Raw genomic sequence first — 22,629 nt, forward strand, 5'->3', positions numbered from 1 at the left:
AAAACAAGCAGGAGGGAACAGAGAGAGAGCGAGAGAGTCACACGTTCAAGGAGAAAAATCCAGAGCAGGTTCAAATGAGCGGGAGCCTCCTGCACCTCCTCGCGTTGGAACACGCGAGGCTGAAATATCGACTCGAGGGTCGACTCACAGTTCAAGAAATACAGGTGGATTCGGTGAAAATCATACTCACAGCAGCTTCGACTTCTGTGGACTCCCTGCGAGACAAAAACACCACATCACGACATGAAAGCCTTTTATTTTATTCTACAAAAATAAGCTGCACGGATGGAGTCATCTGTCACTCACGTGGAGTCTGTGTCTTTGTCTTTCCTCCGACCTGGGATGCCAAACGGTTTTCTCTTTCGGGGTTTGGTACCTTTAAAACAAGCACAGATTAAAACATGACATACGAGTTTGGACACGCTTCAAACATTCAGTGTTTACTTCAGTGTAAATCTTAAACTCTGTAATCAGACTCACCTTCAGTAGCAATAGCTGCGTTGCACTCCTCAAACTCAATAGGTCCTAATGAGACAAAAAAAATTCATTTAGGTTCATTTGGCACAGAAAGGGTCAATGACCCACTGCTGTGAATGCTGTGAATGTACATCACGCAATAATCTCACACACACACACACACACACACACACACACACCACAAACACACTTTGGCAAATACACAACATGCAGTCTGGCGTGCCATAGAGAGTGTGTATACAAACAAGGCTGGGCTGGTCCCAGAGGGCAGACAGGGTCAATAGTGGAGTCAACTGTGTGTCTGGTGGCTCTCACAGAGATGTGACACTCCCTCCTGGGAACGCCGAGCTCTGCTCTACAGCACGGAGTCTTCCTCACGTACAAAACGCCACCTGGGACACGTGAATCTCCGCAATCATGAACCGATTCTGAATCGACGCAGGAGCCCCGGCATTGACGGCAAACAGCAGGTATGAAGACTAAACTGAGCCGAAACTAAACCGTCCGCACGGGACACGCGACGGCGCGCTAACCCTATTACAATAAGACAAACAAGTCCAAGATTACATGCAGCGAAGTGTTTAAAGCCACATGGACAAATCTGCTCTCAGGCTTAAGAGATGCCCTTCTCTGCTTCTCATGCAAAAAGTGAGCAGAAAAAAAAAAACAGAAACAGACCATGTATGTAACAAACAAACACAATCCAGCTCACACACGAGGGCACAGGGCCGCTAAAATAATCACGACGACCTCGATTAGCAGGGCGCGCTAACACGTCGTCATATCTATTCCAGCCAACAGCCATAATACCACTCGGAGCGGAACCAGCTGTGGATTTATCTGAACAAAAAAAAACATCGCTGTTGGTGATTCGGACGCATCGCTCAAGTGTCGAGAAAACGGCGAAAAACAACAAAGTTCACACTTAATTTAATGCTCATCAATTATACACATTTACCTCTGAGGCCCTGGACTGTCACGCTTTCGAGTGCGCCTCCAGAAACATTTATGGAGGCTTTTCGAAGGCGCTTCGACGTGCACGTGCTCACACAAACGCACACTAAAAGCTGTGGGAAAACCAGAGGCGAGACATGCGATGAGCGCACGTGCCAATCAGAGAGACGCGGGAGGCTGGGCTGTTGGTGCGATGTTATTATCTATCAGCCCATGTGATCCATACGTTTAAGTGTAAAAATGGAAGCTGCAGTGTGCAGCGGTCATGTGACTAGAAGTGGCTGCTTAAGAGAAAACAACACCTCGAAGCTCAAAAGCCGTATAAGTATTTTGAATTATTTTTTCTAAAACGTGTGACCTGGAAGACATGCAGCCTCTCAGACCAGATAGATCCACCGCACATAACTAGAAAGCTTAATAGCTTGCAAGACGAGCAGGAGGAGGAGAGAGATGGGACAGGGCCCTCTGGCAAGATTCCCGATCCGCTAACATGCCTTGACCTGAAAACAACAAAGCTAATGATATTTTGACTCAAAATGTATACAGTAGCAGCAGTCCAACGCTGCCTCCCCAGAGGACGCCGGTCGCGAGCAGAATTGACGCATTGTTTGGCGTGTGCAGCGCTGAGTGAAGCGCAGGGAAGCGGCGAGTCACGAGAGGCATGCATCACGCCAAGTGAAGTGGATAAAGTACACCAATGACCGATCTACTCTACTGTGCAATATCAGGCCTCTTCACCGCCGGCGGATGCACAGCGGCAGCACGAACGACTGCTTGTGTGTGCGAGCTCCGTGCCAATCAAAACAAAATTGGCGTGCTCATTCAAGAACCTTCTCTCATGGGAGGAAGCGAGCCATCGGGTCACCGTGCTGTCACAAAACAGGTGGGACTATTCGAACTATCTGACACTCGAGGTGTCTCTTTTCCTGGAGAGGAGGCTCGCGACCATCATCTCGTTTGAAACCGTCTCTCATCAAACGCACTCGCTGTTGTCAAAGGAAGGAAATAAAAGAGAAAAGAAAGGGGAAAATTACTGGAAAATTACAAATTGCGCTCCTTCTTCGAGCTCTGGGTTGTGTAACCAGTGCTGCGGCTCTACCAAAGGCCCGGGCAGAGCAGGAACTCTTTGCCGCCAGCGTCCTGCGATTGCATCTGACAATATTTATGCACACCAACTGCAAAAAAAGTCCAAACACTAGACACGTGAATATTACCTAAATGTGGGCCGACATTAGGAACTGTTTAAACATCTCCTAAACAGACAGACGACTTTGTTTATACAGGGGAAGATGTTTCTTTTCTTTCTACTCTCTGTGAGGGAAGCATGCAGTCACGCATGAGCGGAGAATGGTTTTTTAAATTGCATATGCTTCACATGGCACTGGGAGTGGGAGAGGGGCGGAGGGGGGGTTTGCGTGTCTGGCCCACCGCCAGTTGACAGCTCAGCTGGATATCGTTGAACACTCCGAACCCCCCTGCCTCGCAGCGTGTCACTTTGGGATTGTTTCCGCAATAGAAAGTTTATTCAACCTCTCTCTCTCTCTAAAGGCACTGGACCGGCCATCCGCTCGGCTATTTAATCAGGGGACAGGCAGGTTATTTTTCTGACAGGGCCGGGGCGGCTGCGCAATCCCTAATGAACAGCTTGATACAAGAGGAATTTTCTGACCGTTTTTTTAGCCTCAATTAATTCTGCTGTCCAAACAAATGAAGGCCACCACTCTGCGGATGCGGCGTCTGGACACGGGGGTCACCGTTTGTGTACACACAAACACAGCAGAGGTGAACCCTTTGTGGCCGTGACCTGACGTAATGTAGTACAAGTACAGGGACGAGTGAAGTAATTGGATATTTACGGCGGGGCTTTAAACTTGCTCGCATGCATCGGGTTTCGCGCGTCGGCGAAAATCGCCGACGGTTTAAAACGTCCGGCTTCGGAGCTGCTGCGGTCACCGCAAGAGTAAAAGACTGTCAATGAATGAGTGTGTGTGAAAAAGAGGGAGGTGAGGGGGTAGAGCCGGAGGAGTCTGAGGAGTATTCCCTTGATTATTGTGGCATGGCAAAGTTTACACAAGAGTCATTGTTGAGCTCTGACCCCCTGAAAAGGTTGGTTCTGCCTGCTTAGTGCGAGCACAGCAAAGCCCCCCGTGTGTCACATGCTTCCTGGAATGCCAAGCCTGCCTACCTTTTCAGCAGATTACTATGATTGACTCTGATGGCCCTCTCCGACTTCTAATTGCCCCTCTCCATACAGCCCTACCCTCCCCGCGAGGCAGGAAGAGGCAGACGCCCCCCCCCCCCCCCCCCCCCCCCCCGCCCACTCGTTTATTTACACGTAACGCAGACACTGACAAACATGGACTTCTCGAAGCAAACACGCAGGACTCACCTGGTCTCTCCTTGCCTGTTCCTTTGCTCTCGGCCAGTTTCTGTATCAAACTCTCCACTGAGGTGTTTTCAATGTTCCTCACAAACTCGTTGTGGACCTAAAAGTGCAAAAAAAAAAGTCGTATTTACTGCTTTATTTGGAGATAACTTTCACACAACTGCAAAAGAATCTAATAAAAAAATCCAGATTTTTTAACCTTTTTTTTGTTCAACTTCGGTTTATCTCCAGCTCTCTTACAGAAGATGTGATCATCCTCTAACTTGACAGAGGTGTTTAACCAAGTGCGATTAACTACATATCCTTGTACTGGCAGCGCAGCCACATTCAAACTCACTCAGTAAATATTGTATTGCGGCTCGCCATGACCCGACTGAACAGTGAGTAAAGAGTTTTCATCCAGTTTACCTCAAAAGTGGTGTTTCTCCCTGCCGAGCTACACCATTTTTAGGCTGTTGTTGCGTGTTTGTGAGTTCTGTGACTGCAATAGATCTAATATTACATGTACAGACTGTATCCTATCAGCTTCACACGTTAAACACTGTGTTTATGGACAGTTTGAGGCTGCACTAGGTGAGATCTGTTACGCAGCTTTTTTTTGTCTTTAGTGTGTTTTTCCACTTGCATTGGTCTTTACTGTACACACCAATATTTCTCTTTGCTTGGTTTGCTTTACTGATGAAATGTGTAAAATGCTCCTCCCTCGTTGGGGGAGATGCAGTAAGAGAAGCTCAGTCAGCCGACGTTAAACTCACTGTTCGGTGAATGCTTTTGACTCCTCTGTTTTCAGTTATGTCACAGCACACAAGAGTTTCAAAGAATGAATAAAAACAAAGGATTAGCGTCCGGTGTTTGGTGCGATTTGTCCCGTGATGAACAGGACATGAGACAAACGCCGCCGTTTGTTCCCCCTGCAGCTCGCTTTGCCTTTAGTTGGTCTTTATCACGTTTCTCTCTGTCGCAGGCCCGTGGAGATACTTTACTGTCATTCTGTTGCGTCAGGTTGAATCATCGTTGTTGGCACTGTGGCCCGCTGAAGCCCTTTGGGCAGTATCAGAGGAAGGATAGTGTTTGTTTGCTTGTTTGTTTTGGATGTGCATGTGTGCTTGTGTGTTTACTGAGGGGGAAGCGAGAGCGATGTACAGGCATGGGGATGAAGAGCAAGCGGCTCGCTGCCATCTCACCAAACCATTTAGATGTGCGTGATACTGTAAGCGCAGAGAGGCTCCGCTATCAAACAAACACACGCATACACACACATATGTGTCTGCCCCCCCCTCACGGGCCCCTGTGGCGAGGTGGAGTGCATTAGCCTTCTGTGCCCTGGCAGGAGAGGATGCTGGGGGGGAGGGTGATGTGGGTGAAGGGGGGGCAGGGAGGTTACCACAGTGAGGAAGTATGCTCAGTGCAGCACACGCGATCTGTCAGGTGCTGCTGCCACGACGGAGGTCATCAACCTGCGTGCCCCCCTCGCCTCACAAACACACACACACACACACACAGAAACCTCATCCCGAGGAGACTTTCGACCACATGCTCAAAACATGCATCTGCCTTCAAGGGATCCTCACACACACACACACACAAATGCTCACTTACAAAAACAAACACAGCACGCGAGCTCACAGGCACACCTGCACTCCTGTGAGTCTGAGGCTCTCGGCACGGGGAGCAACGCTCGGCGCTTCTCTCCGCTCATGTTTGAGCTGCGTGTTTCTATATAAGGCGTTTTCCTTTCTTTACGCTGCTCGTCTCTCCCCCCTCATGCTTTCATTCTAACCCTCTTATCCTTCATGCTCACTGCGCTGATGCTGGCTGAGCCTTGTCCTGCGAGGTTGACATGATTACTTCTTGATTTCAGTGACACCTTGGGTTACAGGTACCCTGCTCTCCGCTGGTTTAACGTCCCCTGATTGACAGCAGCTCCGGCGCTGAAAGCTACATATAAGGCGAGCGCAATCGCCGTTGTTGCGTCTCTTCCCAAAATTCCCTTGTACAGTCAAAGTCACTCCTCTGTCGACCTGGTGGGGGTGTAAACGGATATCTCGCCTCACATGTGCAGGCGCTCTGAGCGTCCAGTAGAGGCTGCCTGTGCAGCAGCAGGGACACTGCCCCTCGCTTACTTCCCACCTATGAACACTGCCAGATGTGCTCTGTGATGAAGTTCACATATCTTTGATGTTATATCTAAAATATCCATATATGATAATATGTAATATTATTTTCTGCCTAAGCTACAAAGAACAGGAGCTGTTATAAATAGCTGATTTTTTTTAGCAGTCCTGAATTCAGTAGAATGAACTTTAAGAGCATCCAAAGACATTTTAGCATCGTCCTCCTGCGACACTGACAGCCTCGTGACAGACGGCTCAAATTAAAAGCATCAAATTAGATGCGGCAGCACCGAACATAACGTAGCTTAGAGCTGCTAGCCTCCAGCAGAGCCGAGGAGCAGGGAAGATCACTTCTGCTTCACCCTCATTCATTTTTAAACTTCTGGTCTTAACGCCCAGCTGATGCCTCTGCTGACATCACTCGAGGCAGTTTGCCAGATTCTGCACATCTCGATCAGGCAGAATCAGTGGAGTTCCCCAGTTTTTGTCATTACTGGCAAGAATAAATAATATCTCCGACACATGGCGGATTCATTCTGGTGAATTTGTTGGAACATATGGGATTGAGCTTAAACTGTTCAAATAAATCATAAACAACTTTATCCAATATATACACGGCTAAAAAGAAATTTAGGCGTCAAAGTGTTTACCTTCAGCTCATCTGCTCTCCCTCAGCACACACACGTCATATTCAACCACTGAACACCGTACAGGGAACATTTTGTTTACTTGGCAAATCTAATTCTTCACTCTACTCTTGTTTGCAGGACTGACCTGAGTACAGTTTGTAAATGTACTCTACTGCGAGTAACTGGGCAGGGTGCATGTGGCTTTTCTGTTATTGCTCGAAATCTGTCGTTAAAAGATTAATATCATTGGAGAAAAGCTTCAGTTGGACAGAAAGCAAAGCAGCAACTGAGTTTCAGAGGTTCATATTGTTGGTCAGAGAAAATAAAAGCTGAAATTAAAGGTAGCACAAACATCAATAAAATGACTCCCAACGTCAGTATAAGGGCTGTGTGCCTTTAGTGTGTTTCATCGTGTGTGTGCGTGTGTGTTTGTGTGTGTGTGTGTGCATCTCTAACTAAAGCATGCAGGCACATGCAGATGTATGATTTTGTGTGTGTTTGCCTGTCAGTGTGAGACCCCTGTGGGCTCAGTGACTAAGCACGACGCTGCAGAGCTGAAACTTCTCCCGGCCTCCTTCGCCCCGCTCTCACCCCCCTCCCCCCCCCCCTCCCCCTCTCGCCTCACCCCTCTGCGATAACAACATTCCCGAGGTACCTCACAACCTGGTTTGAAGAGCATTTTATCGGCAAAATCCTAATTTCTCACGCTGCTCGTGCTTGTCTGGTCCGAAAGGGCCGGGCGCTTGGTCTCCGGGCGGTGTTTTAATTTGGCTCAGCAACAGGCAGCAGCACCGCCCGTCTCCTGCTCTGAAGCAGGAACCGTGGGGCTGAATAACCTGCGGCAGCCTGTCGCTCCGCATTCTTTCCAACTTGCCGCACGAGCTGCAGGCTGGACTGTTGGTGGAGCTGTGTCGCCCTCTGTGGACAGTAAGGGAACTACAGCAGCAGCCTCAGATTAATGGGAGCAGAGCAGCAGGCTGCAGTTAGTCTGGAGTTATCCTGTGTGGCACTGGTAAGTATGATTGCTGGATAAATAAATCTCGTTAACGTTAAATACTGACTAATATAGCTGCGAATGATGTTTGAAAGCCCTCACAACTGGACCTGATCGAACCTGATGCCGTTTCCTCCAACCTAAACACACTCATCAAGAGGCAAACAAGCCAGCGCAGCACTTTTAACTATCAGACACAGTATTTGGCAAGTGTTTAGACTTCTGGAGGTGTTTTAGATAGGCCGGGAGGGCGTTTTGATCAGTTTTTAATTGCTTGGCATAAAAGGCTGAATGGACCATTTCCTGGTTCTCAGTTAAACGATTAGCGAGATCAAAGAGGACACTAATTGATATGACACACAGTGAACCCAGTGAGCACAGCCTCAGGTCAACAAGACACCTACTCCACCCACAGGAATGTTTGAGCACAACCCCGATTCCCCCAAAAAGTTAAGACGCCGCGTAAAACAAATAAAACAGAACGTGATAACTTGCTAATCCTTTCTGACATTTCCTCAATTAAACACAGAACAAAGACAACGTGTTTAATGTTTCACCTCATCGGCTTCATTGATTTGTGTAAATATCTGCTTATTCTGAGTCTGATGCAGCGACATGTTTCAAACTAGTTGGGACAGGAGCAGCTAAAGACTGAGAAAGATGTGGAACGCTCCAAAAACACCTGTTTGGATCATTCCACAGGTGAACAGGCTCACTGGTAGCAGGTGATAGTGTCATGACTGGGTATGAAAGGGGCTTCCTGGAAAGGAGCGAGGGTCACCACTTTGTGGACACATGATTGGATGAAGGATGTTACTGCATGGACTCAGGGGCACTTCAGAAAACTGCTGTCAGTAAACAAGTGTGTGTGTGTGTGTGTGTGTGCGCGCACTCACCTCTCCTATTTGAACGTGTGTTTCGTCGACAGACTGCGAGTACGACTTAATGATCTCCTTCATGTGGAGAATGTGGTTTTCTTCGATGTCCTGGAATCTCTGTAAGACAGGGCGAGGACGGTTACGGCCAGCGGTGCCACAAATCATCCCGTCGCTTCAACCAGACGAACAAATCTGCAGCGTGGTGTCAGTCAAACGGGCACCAAAACAAAAATACGCTCAGGACAAAATGCAGCCTTCCTTATTCTGTCCCTGCCACTTCCTGTGTGTCTGTTTGGGTGGTCTCTGCCGCTCGCTCACACACAAACACACACACAAACACACGCACACACACATACAGCTCCTCCCATAAGATGTCAATTATTCTGTTCGTACACTGACGGAGGCTTCCTCTTTCAGTCTGACTCTGGGCTTCTGGGGTTGACCAAGGAGAATGAGTATAAATAATCATAAACTGGAAAATCACAGTGTGGCTGGAGAGGAAGATGAGCCTCTCCAACCGCAAACACACAGACGAAGATCCGCTCGCTCCTGCATCCACACCGCAGAGACATGCACGCAAATGAAGAGCGCGCTTTTGTCATTTCGCCAGGATAGCGGCCAGCGGACACACCCACCCACAGACACGCTCAGACAAAGAGAACACACATGCAGGAGCCCCGGTGATGTCAGAGAGCACATGTGTTCAGTGTTTAGAGCTCATGTCCACATGTGCTGCGTGTCGAGATGAGCCGTAGACTGCGATGGTGGGCGAGCGGGGGCTGCAACGTCGCTTTCTCTTGGGGGGGGAAACCAAAAAAAAAAAAGAAACGCCAGGCTAACTGGAACCAGTGGCAGAGCTGCTGCGGTGCAGGAGGATATGGAGGCCAAATTCTGTTGATCTGATTTTAATTTGGAGTTTATCTAATCAGTCCGTCAGATGGATCCAATCAGGGCTTTCCACAGCGATTCCGTTACAGAGGAAAAAACACAATCTGGAGATGATACAGGGCACGAAACGCACGCACGCATGCACGCACGCACGCGCACACACACACACACACACACACACACACACACACACACACACACACACAGGAGGCTGACAGATTACACAAGGAAAGTGCTGCATGCCACAGAGACAGACAATAGACAGAGTCTGTAAGCACATATTTCATTAAGGTGCACGCACACGCACACGCGCACACGCGCACACGCACACACACACACACACACACACACACACACACACACACAGAGTACCTGTGCAGTTTCTGCCATCTTCTGTTCAAACTCTGACTTCGCTGTGGCGTATTTCTCCACATACGACTTGTAGGTCTCTGTGGCCTTTTTGGCTTTCACTCCAGCCTGCAAAACATAAACAGATACATGACGATCACATCGTACGAGGCGCTGCACACAATGGGCCTCTGTTTTCCCGGCTCGAGCGACGCCGAGCTCCGGTGACATCTGCAGGCGAGACGCTTTCGGGGTTAAAGCTTCTGCGCAGTTTGGAGCGTTAAGGCACTTCATCATGCCTTATTACATAACCACGATTATGTGGGTGTGTGTGTACATGCGAATGTGACCTCCCACCTTGTCCACATCTCTCTGGGTGGCCCCCTCTTTGCGGAGGCGCTCCTGCTCGACAGTTTTGGCATTGTAGATCTCCTTGGACTTCTGCAGAGCCTGAGAGGTGGTCTGGATGTTCTGCACGGCCTCCAGGGTGGACGCCACCTCCTCTTTTGTCTAGCGGCAAACACATGTCTTGCAGAGTAAGTCAAATAACAACAGGCTGAATAATGAGTGCAAGTGACACCCATTGCTCCACTGTGGACTTGATTCTTGTGCAGTTTGATGTTAAGATAACACGCAGTCAATCGTCTTGTTTATTATGACAAAACAGACCCAACTTCAGTGTAGACAGAGGCTCTTTATCGCTCTAGTAAAACACTATTCTTCTGTTTCTCTGTGCACAGGACAGCAGGAAACAGTTAAAGCTATATGGTGACTATTAAAAAATGTATAAGACTCTGGATGAGTCCCATCTGCACAGCTCTTCACGTCACATACAAAGAGAAACACAATCAAAAGATAGTGACTTAAATCACAGTGAGCCTGGTCGTTGATCATCGTCCCCGAACCCTCTTTGTTCCTCATTTTGACGGCGTTATGCTTTAACATAAACATCGGCGGAGTGAGCAGAACCGGCGTCATCCTGAATCAAATGACGGACGTTTGTCCGTCTTTGTTCACGCCGCTCGGCTGCAGCTTGGACTGCGTCTGCGAGTTAGCCGAGAGACACGAAGCAGGGAGGAGACAGGGAGCGCGGGGCGAGTGACGGAGAGAAGCTGTGACAGGCTTTTTGTCATGCTGAAAGCACAAACACAACTCCGCTAACTCCGAGCTCCTGTTTTACTTCGTGCTCTGCGGCTTCATGCATGAGCTGATGAGGGCGCTTCACACAAATATACGCCACGCTACGTTTTCCCAGGATGGAGTCAACCGCTGCAACCTCCTTTTTTCGGTGGAGGGCTGAGCTCTAGTCCAAGCAACTTCTTATCGCTCCACAGAGCGCAAAACAACTCACAACGGGAAACAAAGAGGCGAGAAAAGGCCTGTAGTTAAACAGTGCATCTTCCTCGGTGAAGACAAACCTGCAGCGGCGGTGATAATTGGAAGAAAAACAGTTTGAATGAAGGCCCGACGGACATGTGTGCTCTTTGGTTAGAGCTTGTGTCTGTACCTGGCATCATTTTTGGTCAGATTTGTTCTCCTCTTTACTCATTTTATTCAGTTTTACACTGTATTTTATGCTGGCATCATTTTTTACACAGCATCACATCAGCAGCAGCTTCACAAAAATCCACACGATAAAAGCCCAAACTCTGCGTCTCCTTACCTTTTTGTGTGCTTTGGCCTGCTCCTCCACATACTTGTGAACCTCCTTTATGAGCTCCTGCAGCTTCCTCACGAGCTCCATGTGACAGCTGGCCAGCTTCTCTGTGGAGCTCTTGAACACGTCCCACACTGGCGCGAAAGTCCTGGGATAAAAGATGACACATCAGAGGCTAGATCGCGGCAAGACCTCCTTAAACGAATCCAGGCTGGCCAGAACGCCGCTGACACTCACCCAAGCTGAGAAAAGTTGCCAGCTGACTTGGCCAGTTTGGTCATGGACCTGGCATAGGCCTCCTCGATAGTACTCCTAGAAGTACAACACACAGATTATTTGTTAAATCCTTATAAACAGTACACAAGGTGGAGACAACAATTCCACCTTTTCATGTGTAGTATGACAAAGTTTTTCCAAAGTATTTGCAACTGGGTTATGGCTCAAATAGGGCATGTCACTAAACAACCGGAGCTCCCAGCCAGAAACACCCACTTAAAACTCGCAACATAAATGTTTGACCACACGCGACGTGTGTGGGCGAGCGAGCGTGGCTTGGCTTGTGATTTGTTCATAAACCTCATGTTGAAGCTGACGGAGTATGAAAGCTGGTGTTTGAATTCCCTGCTTCTCTCAATTTCCCCTTTTATTCCTTCATTCTGCAGCGAAGTGACAGGAGTAAAAACACACACACACACACACACACACACACACAGAAAGTGCGGCAGTGTTACAGTGAAAGCCTGAATTATGCATGTCTCATTTAGCCGGCCTCTCTCTCTCTGCAGTTACTTCACGGGAACGAGGTCAGCCAGGGGGAAACAGGACAAACGTGCACACACACACACACACATCACAAACACACACGCACAGGTACGCGCAGACAAACAAACGCAGCTGACGCGCTGCACAGCGTCGACACGGAGGATGGGAGAAGGTGGAGGTGCATCACAGCTCCGTGTGAGGTTATTTTAAGTTGTCGTGCTCTAAATACTGACACGACGCAGGAGGAACGTCTGCCAGCTGCCAAACCGCGACTCACAGCAGCAGACGATTGGAGGACGAGTTTGACTTATTTTACTTTAGCTTTGACCTTCGGCTGGTTTTCATGGTGCGTTCGCTGGTTTTAGCTCAGGTTTAGTCTTTATATATTCAACTTTACTTTTACAGTCGTGTCAGTTTGTTTTTGTTTGGGTCATTTACTCAAGTACTGCAGCTGAGTACAAATCTGAGGTACTTGTACTTTACTAAAGTCTTTTCTTTTCAGGTCACTTTCTTCTTCTACTCCACAGTTCAGAGGAAAGTACTGACACTTTTTACTCCACTACATTTTATCTGACAACATTAGTTACTGGTTACTTTACAAACTAAAATGTTTGCATACAAAACATACAAAGAACTTATAAAAAGTGATGTTTTATATGTATATGTAACATGTATGCAGAATGCAGCATGTCTCCACCTCTCCATGCAGATAACTGCGGCAAAGCACCAACAGGAGGTTTTACAGATGTGTGTGTGTGTGTGTGAGAGAAGGGGCCCTGGACGACAACACAGCAGTGAAGATGCTGGGGAAGTACGGACACAGTGCACAGAGCTCATTTCACCACCAGAGGGAGCCTCAGTACCACGTTTCAAAAGGAAATATGACAACAAAGTCTGTGGACTGAGGAGCTGAAGCCGACCTGGAGGCTGGCTCTGTGTGATCTGACTGACCGTCCTCCTCAGCAGTAACTCAGTAAATGAGTCTCCACCTGAACTTCTGTCTCCTCGCATTGATTCATTTGCACAATCTAAACCACAGTCCTGCAGAGCGAGAAGGGTGTTAATATTTAAGCAAAGCGAGAAGCTAAAGGATGATTTATTGCAACAAAATGAGTTTAAACAGTGACGTTAAGCTTTGAAAGCTTATCGTAATTTTAAAGTAAAGAAACCTTTGATTTGTCATCATTCGTTATTTATAAGCCCTTCCAAATATCTTTCAATAAACACAGCTGATCAAGCGATCAAGCCCTTCGCCGAGTGTTGTATAAAAGCGTCTGAGCGCGCTCCTCAAAGTCGGGCCGACCGTGGAATCCACCGCTGAATTCCAGTGGTCGCCCATCCATCATGTGGCAGGCTCTAAACACACACCTCTGACACGCTGAAGCTAATCCTTATGGGAGGTGGGAAGGGTTTGAAAAGAAGCTGTCATTATGGCATTATCACGCTGTAGACGCTGAAGGTGTGTAACATAATGCCAGGTTACAGGTGGGCTCAGCTTTAAGCTTCTTTCACAAAGGCACTGGGCTTGCATGACATTCACACTCGTCTGCAGCTAACGTCAGTCACCGCGCTGCACTTCACGCCTTCATTCTGCTGATAAATGTGGAGATTCATCTGGTCACACTTTGCATGGAGGCGCACATATTCAGCTTTAAGTTAGCATGCGTGTTAGCAGCATGTTGGCTCTTTAATAGTCATTTTAAAGCACTTATTGATGCCTTACTCTGCAAATACGAGCCCATTAGCTAAGAGTTTCCCCTCAATAACCTCCTAATTACTGCACAGTCGGAGTAAGTAAGGAGGTTGTTGCGCATGAGTTAGCTGATAACCTAACCCTAACTCTTAATAACCATAATCCAGGCATTATTAATGGCTTTATAATGACTAATAGGCAGTTTGCTAATGCAAACAAGCAGCTAGTTAATGCTGAATATGTGTACCTTCACATGAGGTGTGACCGTTTGTCTTCATTAACTCATTAATTGGCAACTAGTTTGGGAATCAATTCGTTCTTTCAGTCATGCTTTAGTCTGCTCTTTCAGCTTCTCACATGTGAGGATTTGCAGCTTTTCTGTCACATATCAGCGTGAGCTGAAAATGTTTGGGTTTTGGACTTTTGGTCAGACAAAACAAGGCGTTTCAAGGTGTCACCTTGGACTCTGAGAAGTCGCCGTGGGCATTTTTCATACAATTTTTGACATTTACATAAGCGGCTGCACCCTCAGCTGAGCATTCGGGTGTTGTTACAAGCACAATGCAAGGAAGTGGAACTGCAGGAGCAGACTTGGAAACAGATTTAAATACCAAGAAAACCACAAGACTGGAAAGACATGTGCTGAAGAGCCAGACACGATTTATGACCGACGTGCACTCGATTAACGGCGATCACAGCGTCTTACCTTTCTCTGATGAAGTCCGTCAGCTCCTTGGAGGAAATCTGGCCATGCTTCATGTTGTGGTAGAGCACATCAAAGCCATTATTTTTTTCACCCTGCGTTTCAGAGACAAACAGATGAGTCACCGGAGCGAGCACCAAGTCAAACAAGCAGTTATCGATCGAACGTTACCGTGAGGGCTCTTTCTGTGAGCAGCCTCCTCACTGCCTGCACGGCTTCCAGGTGCGTTCGCAACACTTTCTGGTCAACCATACTCATCTTTGCCATGTTTGAGAGTAATCAGGGTTAAAAATCATTAAAACTGCAGAAGACGTGTGTAAAGCCTGAGCGTGGAACGTAAGAGACAGCCAGAGAAGTGTCCGTCTGTGTTTCCGTAACCATGCCACTGGGAAACGGTGTTCAGTTGCACCGATGCTTAAAAATGCAAATATACCTCTGAATAATTAATATGGCTGAGAAATATTGGGTTTACTGTTTTCTGCTTGGAATAAATAAGAACAAGAAATAAGAAGACAGTGAATAAAGCATGAATCGAACTGTGAGCTGTGTCAAAGGACGATGTCACAATACATAAATATTTGCTTTGAGGAGCTCTTCCTCCACCAATACGCTGCCTCAGAGACACAGATGCTCCGGCCTGCGAGTCATATTCCCAAGACATTTGGGGAGCATGTTTGTTTCTTTTCGGCAGCAATGAAATGCAAAAATTACCGTTCCCACAATAACAGTGACTCACATCATAATCGCAGTATCTGTCAAAATATATCTGTTTCCTTGCATGTCAGTCAGCGCTGGTTTGAGGTCATTTGGAGGCATTGTCCCCCTTTCAGTTTGTTCAGCAGAAAGCAGTGACAGGGTGATTTTTTTTACTGTAAAACGTACGTCAATAAAAGCAAAACAAAATCCTCTAATATCCTGTCATAACAGACCGGCCCGTGCAGACGGCAGGCAGCGGTCAATCTGTCCAGACACCTGCAGAACCAGATGATAAGCTTCATTATGAGCTCCACTGTTGGACAGGGCTCAGGTGACCTCTGCCAGAACGACTGCGATGGCTTTGTGTTCAATAAGAGCTACTCTGATGCTCCACAGCTGTCTGTCCGGACGTGCAGCAGACAGGTCTGGCTGGCCGGTCACCGTGTTTAACAGTAATAAACGGATTACACTCTGCGCTTTTTATGACACATCGCTCTCAGCACACCCTCGACTCTATGCCTTCTAGTCACCTCTGAGAAGAAAAGAAGAAGAATCACTTTACTTCCTCATCGCTCTACATTAGGCTGTTTCTTCAGTGAGAGAGGAAACGTACAAATCACGCCTTAAAGCTAAGGAAGTGACCTTTTTTAAAAAAAAAACACACAGATGACCTCAGACAACAGAGGGGCTGTAGACAGACTCGCTCTGCCCAAAGGCAGCAGATGAGAATAAGGAGTAATTTCACTGAAACACAGGCTGAAGTTCATGTGATAACGCGCCTGTTCGCTGCATTTCATCCTCATTCCTCCTCAAATCTGCAGGCCAACTCTGTTTCACCTCAACACGAGACTGTCACAGATATTTCCTGGTTCCTGGGGCTTTGTGCTGTCAGCAGTTTGCTCCACATCAGCGCAGCCTTCACGAATGCATTCGGCCTTGTTTTTCCACACTGACAAAGATGAAAGGTCGACGGGTTTGTGTCAAAATGAAACTCGGGGCTCGCGCCAATGGGACTGTATTTACAGAGCAAATAGACACGAGAAAGGAAGCATCATTCTTTAGGCTGCTGCGGCTCACTGGCCTACATTTGGAGAGACCACTGAGACCTGCTGTGACCAGATAACTAGAAAAAGAAAAAGTCTAACAGTCGCCCTCAGCGTGACATGCAAACTGCTGCACGCATTAGATGTCAAGATTGGAAGGTGAGACATAACACGAGCCTTCCATAGCGCTGCAGGAGAGACTGCAGAAAGGCGACGTGAGCCAATCGGGCCACAAAACAGGGAAGTGACGAAAGTGAGCGAAAACACACGGAGCAACGGCAACAGGAAGAGAGTCCATTCTGTGCAGCGAGCGTGCGCTCATGTGGAATGTGATACGAATGAATACCGAAGAAAAATAGAGAGACAAACACAGGAAACACCTCAGGGCGTTTTTGACTTTTCGGGCAGGTCACGATAAACAAAGCAGCAGCCATGAGTGTGAAGGCAACCTCGATCCAACCTGGAACATCTGACGCTCAGACGCTCGCTCTGTAAACGAGCGTTCAGGAGCAGCGGCAGGGAGAAGTGATACCGCAGAGTTTCTCAACGTCCTCATCTGGACGCTCATTGATGAAACCCGTCGGGCTGGGTGTTTAATATTCCAGCCACACATTGTGAAATCCAGAAGTACTCATTATGCCGGGATTTAGACGGGGAGGCTTTTAACCGTGCCCCACCCCAGAGGGAGGATGACATGCTGAGAGGTTAGCACACACGTCAATCATGGTTTGCTGGAGCGGCGGCACAGTTTGCAGCTTCCAACAGACTGACAGAGTTCAAGAAAAGAGTCCAGAATTCAGCCTGCGCCAACGCGACCACCGACAGAACAGACCGCACTGTCTGCAGCGCGCAGACGACAAGGGAAGCCAGTGTCTCTGTGCGCTTTAGGCGGACAGAAAAAAGAAAATGTAGGTAACAGTCCAGCTTGCGTCACGGCTGAATGTGCTTTTGCTGGTAAGAGATTCGATGGAAAAAGCAGCGACCTCACTTACTATTAAATGCACGATTTAATATGCAGCAGTAAAGTCTAACTTCAGGTTATAAAGTGGTATTTAGACTGAAACCAGTCTGTTCCGCTCCCGGGAAAAGAAACGAGTCACTGCACCGCTCAGGTCCTGGAGCTGGAGTTATAATTACCGTGTTATTATTATAACAAAAGCTTAACATTAGTGAAATAGCTTTGACTCCTGATTCTTCCACCTGTTTCCTGAAGACAATTTAACCCTTTCATCTGGAATAAGTCCGTTTTGGCAACGTTATTGTGGTTTGAGAGTTCACAGAAAATCTGATCCAAACTTGGGCTGAATTACAGGAAACTGAAGTTGAGAAAATGATATTGCTTAACTGTAGATAAGCATCTGCAACCACAAAAAGCAAACACTAAAGCATCTAGTACTTGAAGTTTGTGCTGCAGTGATGATGATCGGCAACTATTTTGCAAAAATTCCCTTGTTCTAGCTTCTCAAATGCACAGATCTGCAGCTTTTCTTTGTCTTATGTGATAGAAAAACCTCATATATTTGGATTTCAGGCAGCGCAAAGAAAGGCAATTTGAAGACGTCAGCGTGGGCTGCAGGAAATGACATTTCCAATTCTCAACTCCAATTCCAAAGGACGCTCTATCTTGTGTCACATCAAGATATATGCTGTATTGGTATATTGCCCAGATCTCCTATCAGGAGAGAGACTCCTCAGTCAATAAGATACTCTGATGACCTCAGAATGAGATGCAGGAAGTGGTTTAATCAAATAGCTCCGCTCAAGTCGGAAACCACGGTCAAAGAGCACAACGCAGACTGCTTCAAAATACACGCCGTGCTGCATTTTCACACACAACGACACCGCTGCAGCTATTCTAAATGTTTTTAAAAATCTGTCAGATGGCTGCAGTCTGAAACAGCACCTGAAAGATGAACCAAACCACGGTGCTGCGGTCAATCATGTAACATCTGCCGGGCAGAGGAGGACAGGAATCCGTCTCCTGCTCACGAGCAACACCAGCTTCAATATCCTGTGTGAACAGAATCCAGTGTTCATAGTAACACAGCCGTGACATGGAGAGCCCAGTCATCTCTCTGCGCTACACTGCCTACTTATTCTACAAAAAACAAAAATAACAAAGATAAATTAAGCTCTCAAAACTTCCACTAATTTTAGATTGCTCATATATTGTTTCATTCACAAGGCAGTCTGCATCTAGAGGTGCAATTCATGTATTTCTATTATCCAATAATCTGCCAATTCGTCAATTATTCATACTGAAAATGCCCGTTGCAATTTCTTCAAATGGCTTTTTTTGTCCGGTCAAAAGTCCAAAACCTTAAACTATGGAGTTCATTACCATATGAGACAAAGAGAAGCAGCAAGTCCTCCCACGTGGACCATTTCTGTTTGGAAACTTGTTGCAAATAGTTGCAGATTGTTTTTCTGTCAATCGACGAGTTGATTATTAATTTCAGAGTATTCCAGTGAACAAGACTGACTGCCGAGCATCATATATTTTACCTCTAATTGAGCTAAATGGGGTTAAGGAAATGCAGGCAAATATAATGTAACACATGCTTCTGAACAGAGTACGAGGTGTGTCATTCGTATGCAGGCTGCAAAGTGGAGCTCCTCTGCAAACAAAACTATTTCTCTCTTCTTGCAAGCAGAAGTGACAAAAGCTGCTCTGTGATGGCTGTTAAAGTCACTGCCGCCGTGTTTACTCTGTGCCCATTCATCGCATAATGAAGCTAAAGTGTGCTTTAGGAAGTCTTGGTCATCCAATTTCCATTAGCAGCTGAGAAAAAAGAGGTAGGATCAAGAGCGTCCCGGCTGACGTGACTCCTCTGCAGGTGCCGAGTGTCTGTTCAGGTAGAAGCGGCGGAAAGAAGCGTGACCGCACGCTTCAACTGAGGAATTCAGGATTCGCTAAACAAGCCTCGCTCTCTCCAGACAGACTGTAAACCGCGGCCTGCAGACCCCAGAGCCAGCAGACAGCAGGATGACATCAGAGCGTCTGCCCTCGGTCATGTGACCAGAGAGGTCTGGGAGCGGTACACTGAGCTGTCGCAGCAGAGCAGCAGCAACACATGCAGCCCGTGTAGTACGAGGCAGGTCGGGCTTGTTTGGGGTGCAAACACAAACGTGGATGAGCGTGACCATTATAGGCGTAGGGACGGGACGTCACGTGCATGGCTGCCGGATTAAAGCACAGAACAGGTTTGTTTATCAAGTGTGATGTGTTCAAACAGCTCCAGACCAGGTTCCCTGTAGGCGTTCAGGACACCTGGGCGACAAGCAGTAAGAGAAAAAGACAGCAAGCACAATGAGACAGGAAAAGTCAATGTTTACCGAAACCTTTTCACCTTTCAGTGATTCTCTTTGCTGTAACCTCACACACCTCAAAGGCAAAAACTCAGCAAGACCTTCCTCCGCAGCGAAAGATGGAGAGCGACACGGCGGCCTGCGTTTGACGCTCAGCTGGAGAAAACACCAGCTGAGAGGAAATGCGTCAGCGCTGTCCATCTCCTCTTGTTACTTCAGTCTTTGCTGTGTTATTGCGACACGTCTGACAGTAACTCGTGTGACTGTGAAAGTTGCACACAGTGAGTTGTGTCAGAACCTACTGGACCACACACACACACACACACACACACACACACACACATAAAGCAGACAGCGGGGGAAGAAGGCCATGCCGGGGCTGCCGGCTGCATCAGCGCTGCTTGCTCATCGCGCTGCCATCTTATTTTCCCTTGACATGCCGGAGGCTAACACACTCCACGTTACACATAAGCTCATCATAGATGGAAGGCTAAAACTGGAGCATTAGGCCAATCTTTGCTGACCTGACACAGTAATCCAGTGCCTGAGATATTTCAAGAAACGAGCCACAGTGAACTGACTTTCGTGCACATGCAGGAAAAAAAGGGAAATGGACTTTGGAGATGAGCAAACACATCCAGTGAGAGGAAATGTTGCGGCCAGCGACAGAGAAACACGGCGGTGGCATGTCTGGCTCCTAATTCCTAAAGAACTTGTTTATTCAGCTGAGGGGAGGTTTTGTCTGCATTGGAGATCCAAGCCAAGATTACATACAAGGAAAAGAACGGACAAAAATGTCCTCGCAGAGACTGCAGAGTGCACGAGCACAGGGTGGACATTGGCCTATGAGAAACCTGACAGCCGAATGCATGTGTGCCTCCGCTCGCCGTGATGATTTGTAGTCAAGTCAAAGGGAAATGGATGCATCTCCTAATGCCAAGTGTGTGTGCGTGTGTGTCCTGCATGTTAAACACACAGCTGATCTTTGCCATCACTGGATTCTCTTGTAGCCCGCCGCGGGGCACAAAGGGCAGATTGAAGAATCAGGAGTGACTCGGCTCTGCTCTTTTCCACTTAGTCAATGATGAAGTCTCTGCAGGGCTTTCGGGCCTGACAGCACTGTACTTTCTTCATTAAGTCAAACCCTTGGTGCAGTTTTCAGTAACTGAGTTTAAGACAACAGCTTTGCAAGGATTTCCAACAGGCTTCGCCGCCTGAGGTCACCTGAAGCTAAAACTAAAGCTGTATTCCTCACTTCAGGGAGAACAGGAATATTCTACCTGAGAAACTGGTTTAAGAATACACAACAACACCGCAGCAGCCTAAAACTAGACATGTGTGGACATATCAGCACTGACACCACACGGCATGCGAAAGACGCATGCTTTGGCAACATGAAGTGCAATCTAAAGCATCGCATTTACATCTGTAAGCACACCTGATCACTGAAAAGCGCCAACACAGTTATGAGTGTATATCTCCCATGTTCAGGCATCCCACTTATGAATGGCTGCTGTCCAAAACAGAGAGGAAAAAAGGTGGTCAGCCCAAGAGACCACAGCATTTCTAACATGAGTCAACACAGAGCCACAACATCCAAAACATGACCCATATTTGCTGCAGTGGCTTTAGCTCAGAGCTGGTGAAGTTAGCTTTAATAACACTGTATTTAAGGCTTTGGTGTAATTTAAAAAGCAATAAAAGAGAGAAAAAGCAGTGACAGGTAGGAGAAGGCAGAACTGAGGATGACATTAATATCAGCTGTGACTTTTCCTTTTCAGCCTGCTGTAACATAGCCACGTCGAATAGGGAGAGAAATGACCTTTGGGCAGTAAATAGACAGCGGTGTACACCGTGTAACAGTACTACACGCACTACAGTACTGTCCAGATACAAGTATTAGCTAAATATTCAACATATTGTGGGGTTAATTTCGTGTTTTTAAAGCTCTTCTCCAACTTACTAAACATCTGGCCTCTCACTGAAACTTCGTGACGGAAGAAATTGACGCGTCCGGCCAAGGGCTATGACTGACAGCCCAGGCGTCCAATGGCATTCATGGAACTGACCATAAACATTCCAAGCGAGCCTGAGAGGGCCAATTAGCAGGAGCAGGGGTGGATTCTTTGAGGTTTCAAGTTAGATGGCTTCACAGAGGCCCAAACCCCGGGGTGGCAAAATAATAATCGCCGAGGAAAATTAACGCTGACCGCCGGGCTGCTGACCGGTGGGTCCGGCGGCCGCGGGCACCGACGCTTCAGCGACAGCGAGCTGGGGAACCAGACGACTACCTCTGCAACGTGAATACGACTTGGTGTACTGGCTGACATGAACACGATAGGGAGGGAACACAGCAAGAGAATAATAAGGAATAGCACCGGTGTAAACACCGTGAATAAAAAGCAGTACCTACCCAGAAATTCTCTAGGAAGTACGGCGTTATCATCTTGTTTTATTCCTCTTCGCCGCAACTCTGAAGTTTGTTGTAATGCAACTTTTAAGGCGTAAATCATCCACCGTCCTCCCCCCGTTTCTGTTGTATCTGCCTTTCCCCGTTTTCCTCCTCTCCCCTTTCTTCTCCCTCCCCACCTACAGACTCCACCTCCACTCGGCTGTGCGGAGTCTCTCCTCTGGCTCCTTCGCCGACAAATGGAGACTTTTGCTGGGCGAAACAGCGCCGCCGGTGGCGGGTAAGAGCACAGCAAACGGCGGGCAGTCGCTGGGTAAAATGATGCCTTCACGTGCTGCACGTAAACGCCTGCACTCATGTAGACTGAAAATGTTGCCGCGGCAGCTTGAGGAGGTTAAGCTGCAAACAAGGCGAGACATTAATATTTAAATTTATTGAGAACAGAAAAAACAAACACACACACACGCCAGAGAAGAGCAATCTTCACAACGCCCGTAATGCTGAATGAAATCATTTTATATTTCAACTCAGTTGTGGTCACAACTTGGAAGAACTCGCCTCACTCGTCAACCCAAAAAACGGGGTTCATCAATGCAGGTGCGTATCATTTTAATTTGTCTAATTACATGAATGAATGCCCAGAGACTGTTGGCCTCTCGTATGTAATATCATGTAGATCTGCTTAATG

General features: G+C 47.4%; 1 protein-coding gene across 16 annotated transcripts in view; it reads right to left on the reverse strand.

Moving 5' to 3' along the window:
- Positions 1 to 22,189, reverse strand: part of fcho2 (FCH and mu domain containing endocytic adaptor 2) — a 37,740-nt gene extending 15,551 nt beyond the window's left edge. For 12 of the 16 annotated variants that reach the window (XR_013079207.1, XM_076757778.1, XM_076757772.1 and 9 more), the window contains exons 1-11: positions 21,945 to 22,084; positions 14,487 to 14,578; positions 11,563 to 11,637; positions 11,332 to 11,473; positions 10,026 to 10,178; positions 9,693 to 9,797; positions 8,451 to 8,549; positions 3,821 to 3,917; positions 481 to 525; positions 307 to 376; positions 191 to 215 (exon numbers count right to left, since the gene is read on the reverse strand). Coding sequence is in view for 15 of the 16 variants with exons in the window: in XM_076757778.1 (XP_076613893.1) it covers positions 191 to 215; positions 307 to 376; positions 481 to 525; positions 3,821 to 3,917; positions 8,451 to 8,549; positions 9,693 to 9,797; positions 10,026 to 10,178; positions 11,332 to 11,473; positions 11,563 to 11,637; positions 14,487 to 14,578; positions 21,945 to 21,977 (936 nt within the window). In the remaining variant the exon portion in view is untranslated. Of the gene's footprint in view, positions 1 to 190; positions 216 to 306; positions 377 to 480; positions 526 to 3,820; positions 3,918 to 8,450; positions 8,550 to 9,692; positions 9,798 to 10,025; positions 10,179 to 11,331; positions 11,474 to 11,562; positions 11,638 to 14,486; positions 14,579 to 21,944 lie in introns of all 16 variants that reach the window. The other 4 variants (XM_076757776.1, XM_076757777.1, XM_076757775.1 and 1 more) reach the window with 3 other exon arrangements.
- Positions 22,190 to 22,629: the final 440 nt, after the last annotated feature.

This window comes from Chaetodon auriga, chromosome 19 (genome assembly GCF_051107435.1).
Source record: "Chaetodon auriga isolate fChaAug3 chromosome 19, fChaAug3.hap1, whole genome shotgun sequence".
In the NCBI taxonomy this organism is placed as follows: domain Eukaryota; kingdom Metazoa; phylum Chordata; class Actinopteri; order Chaetodontiformes; family Chaetodontidae; genus Chaetodon; species Chaetodon auriga.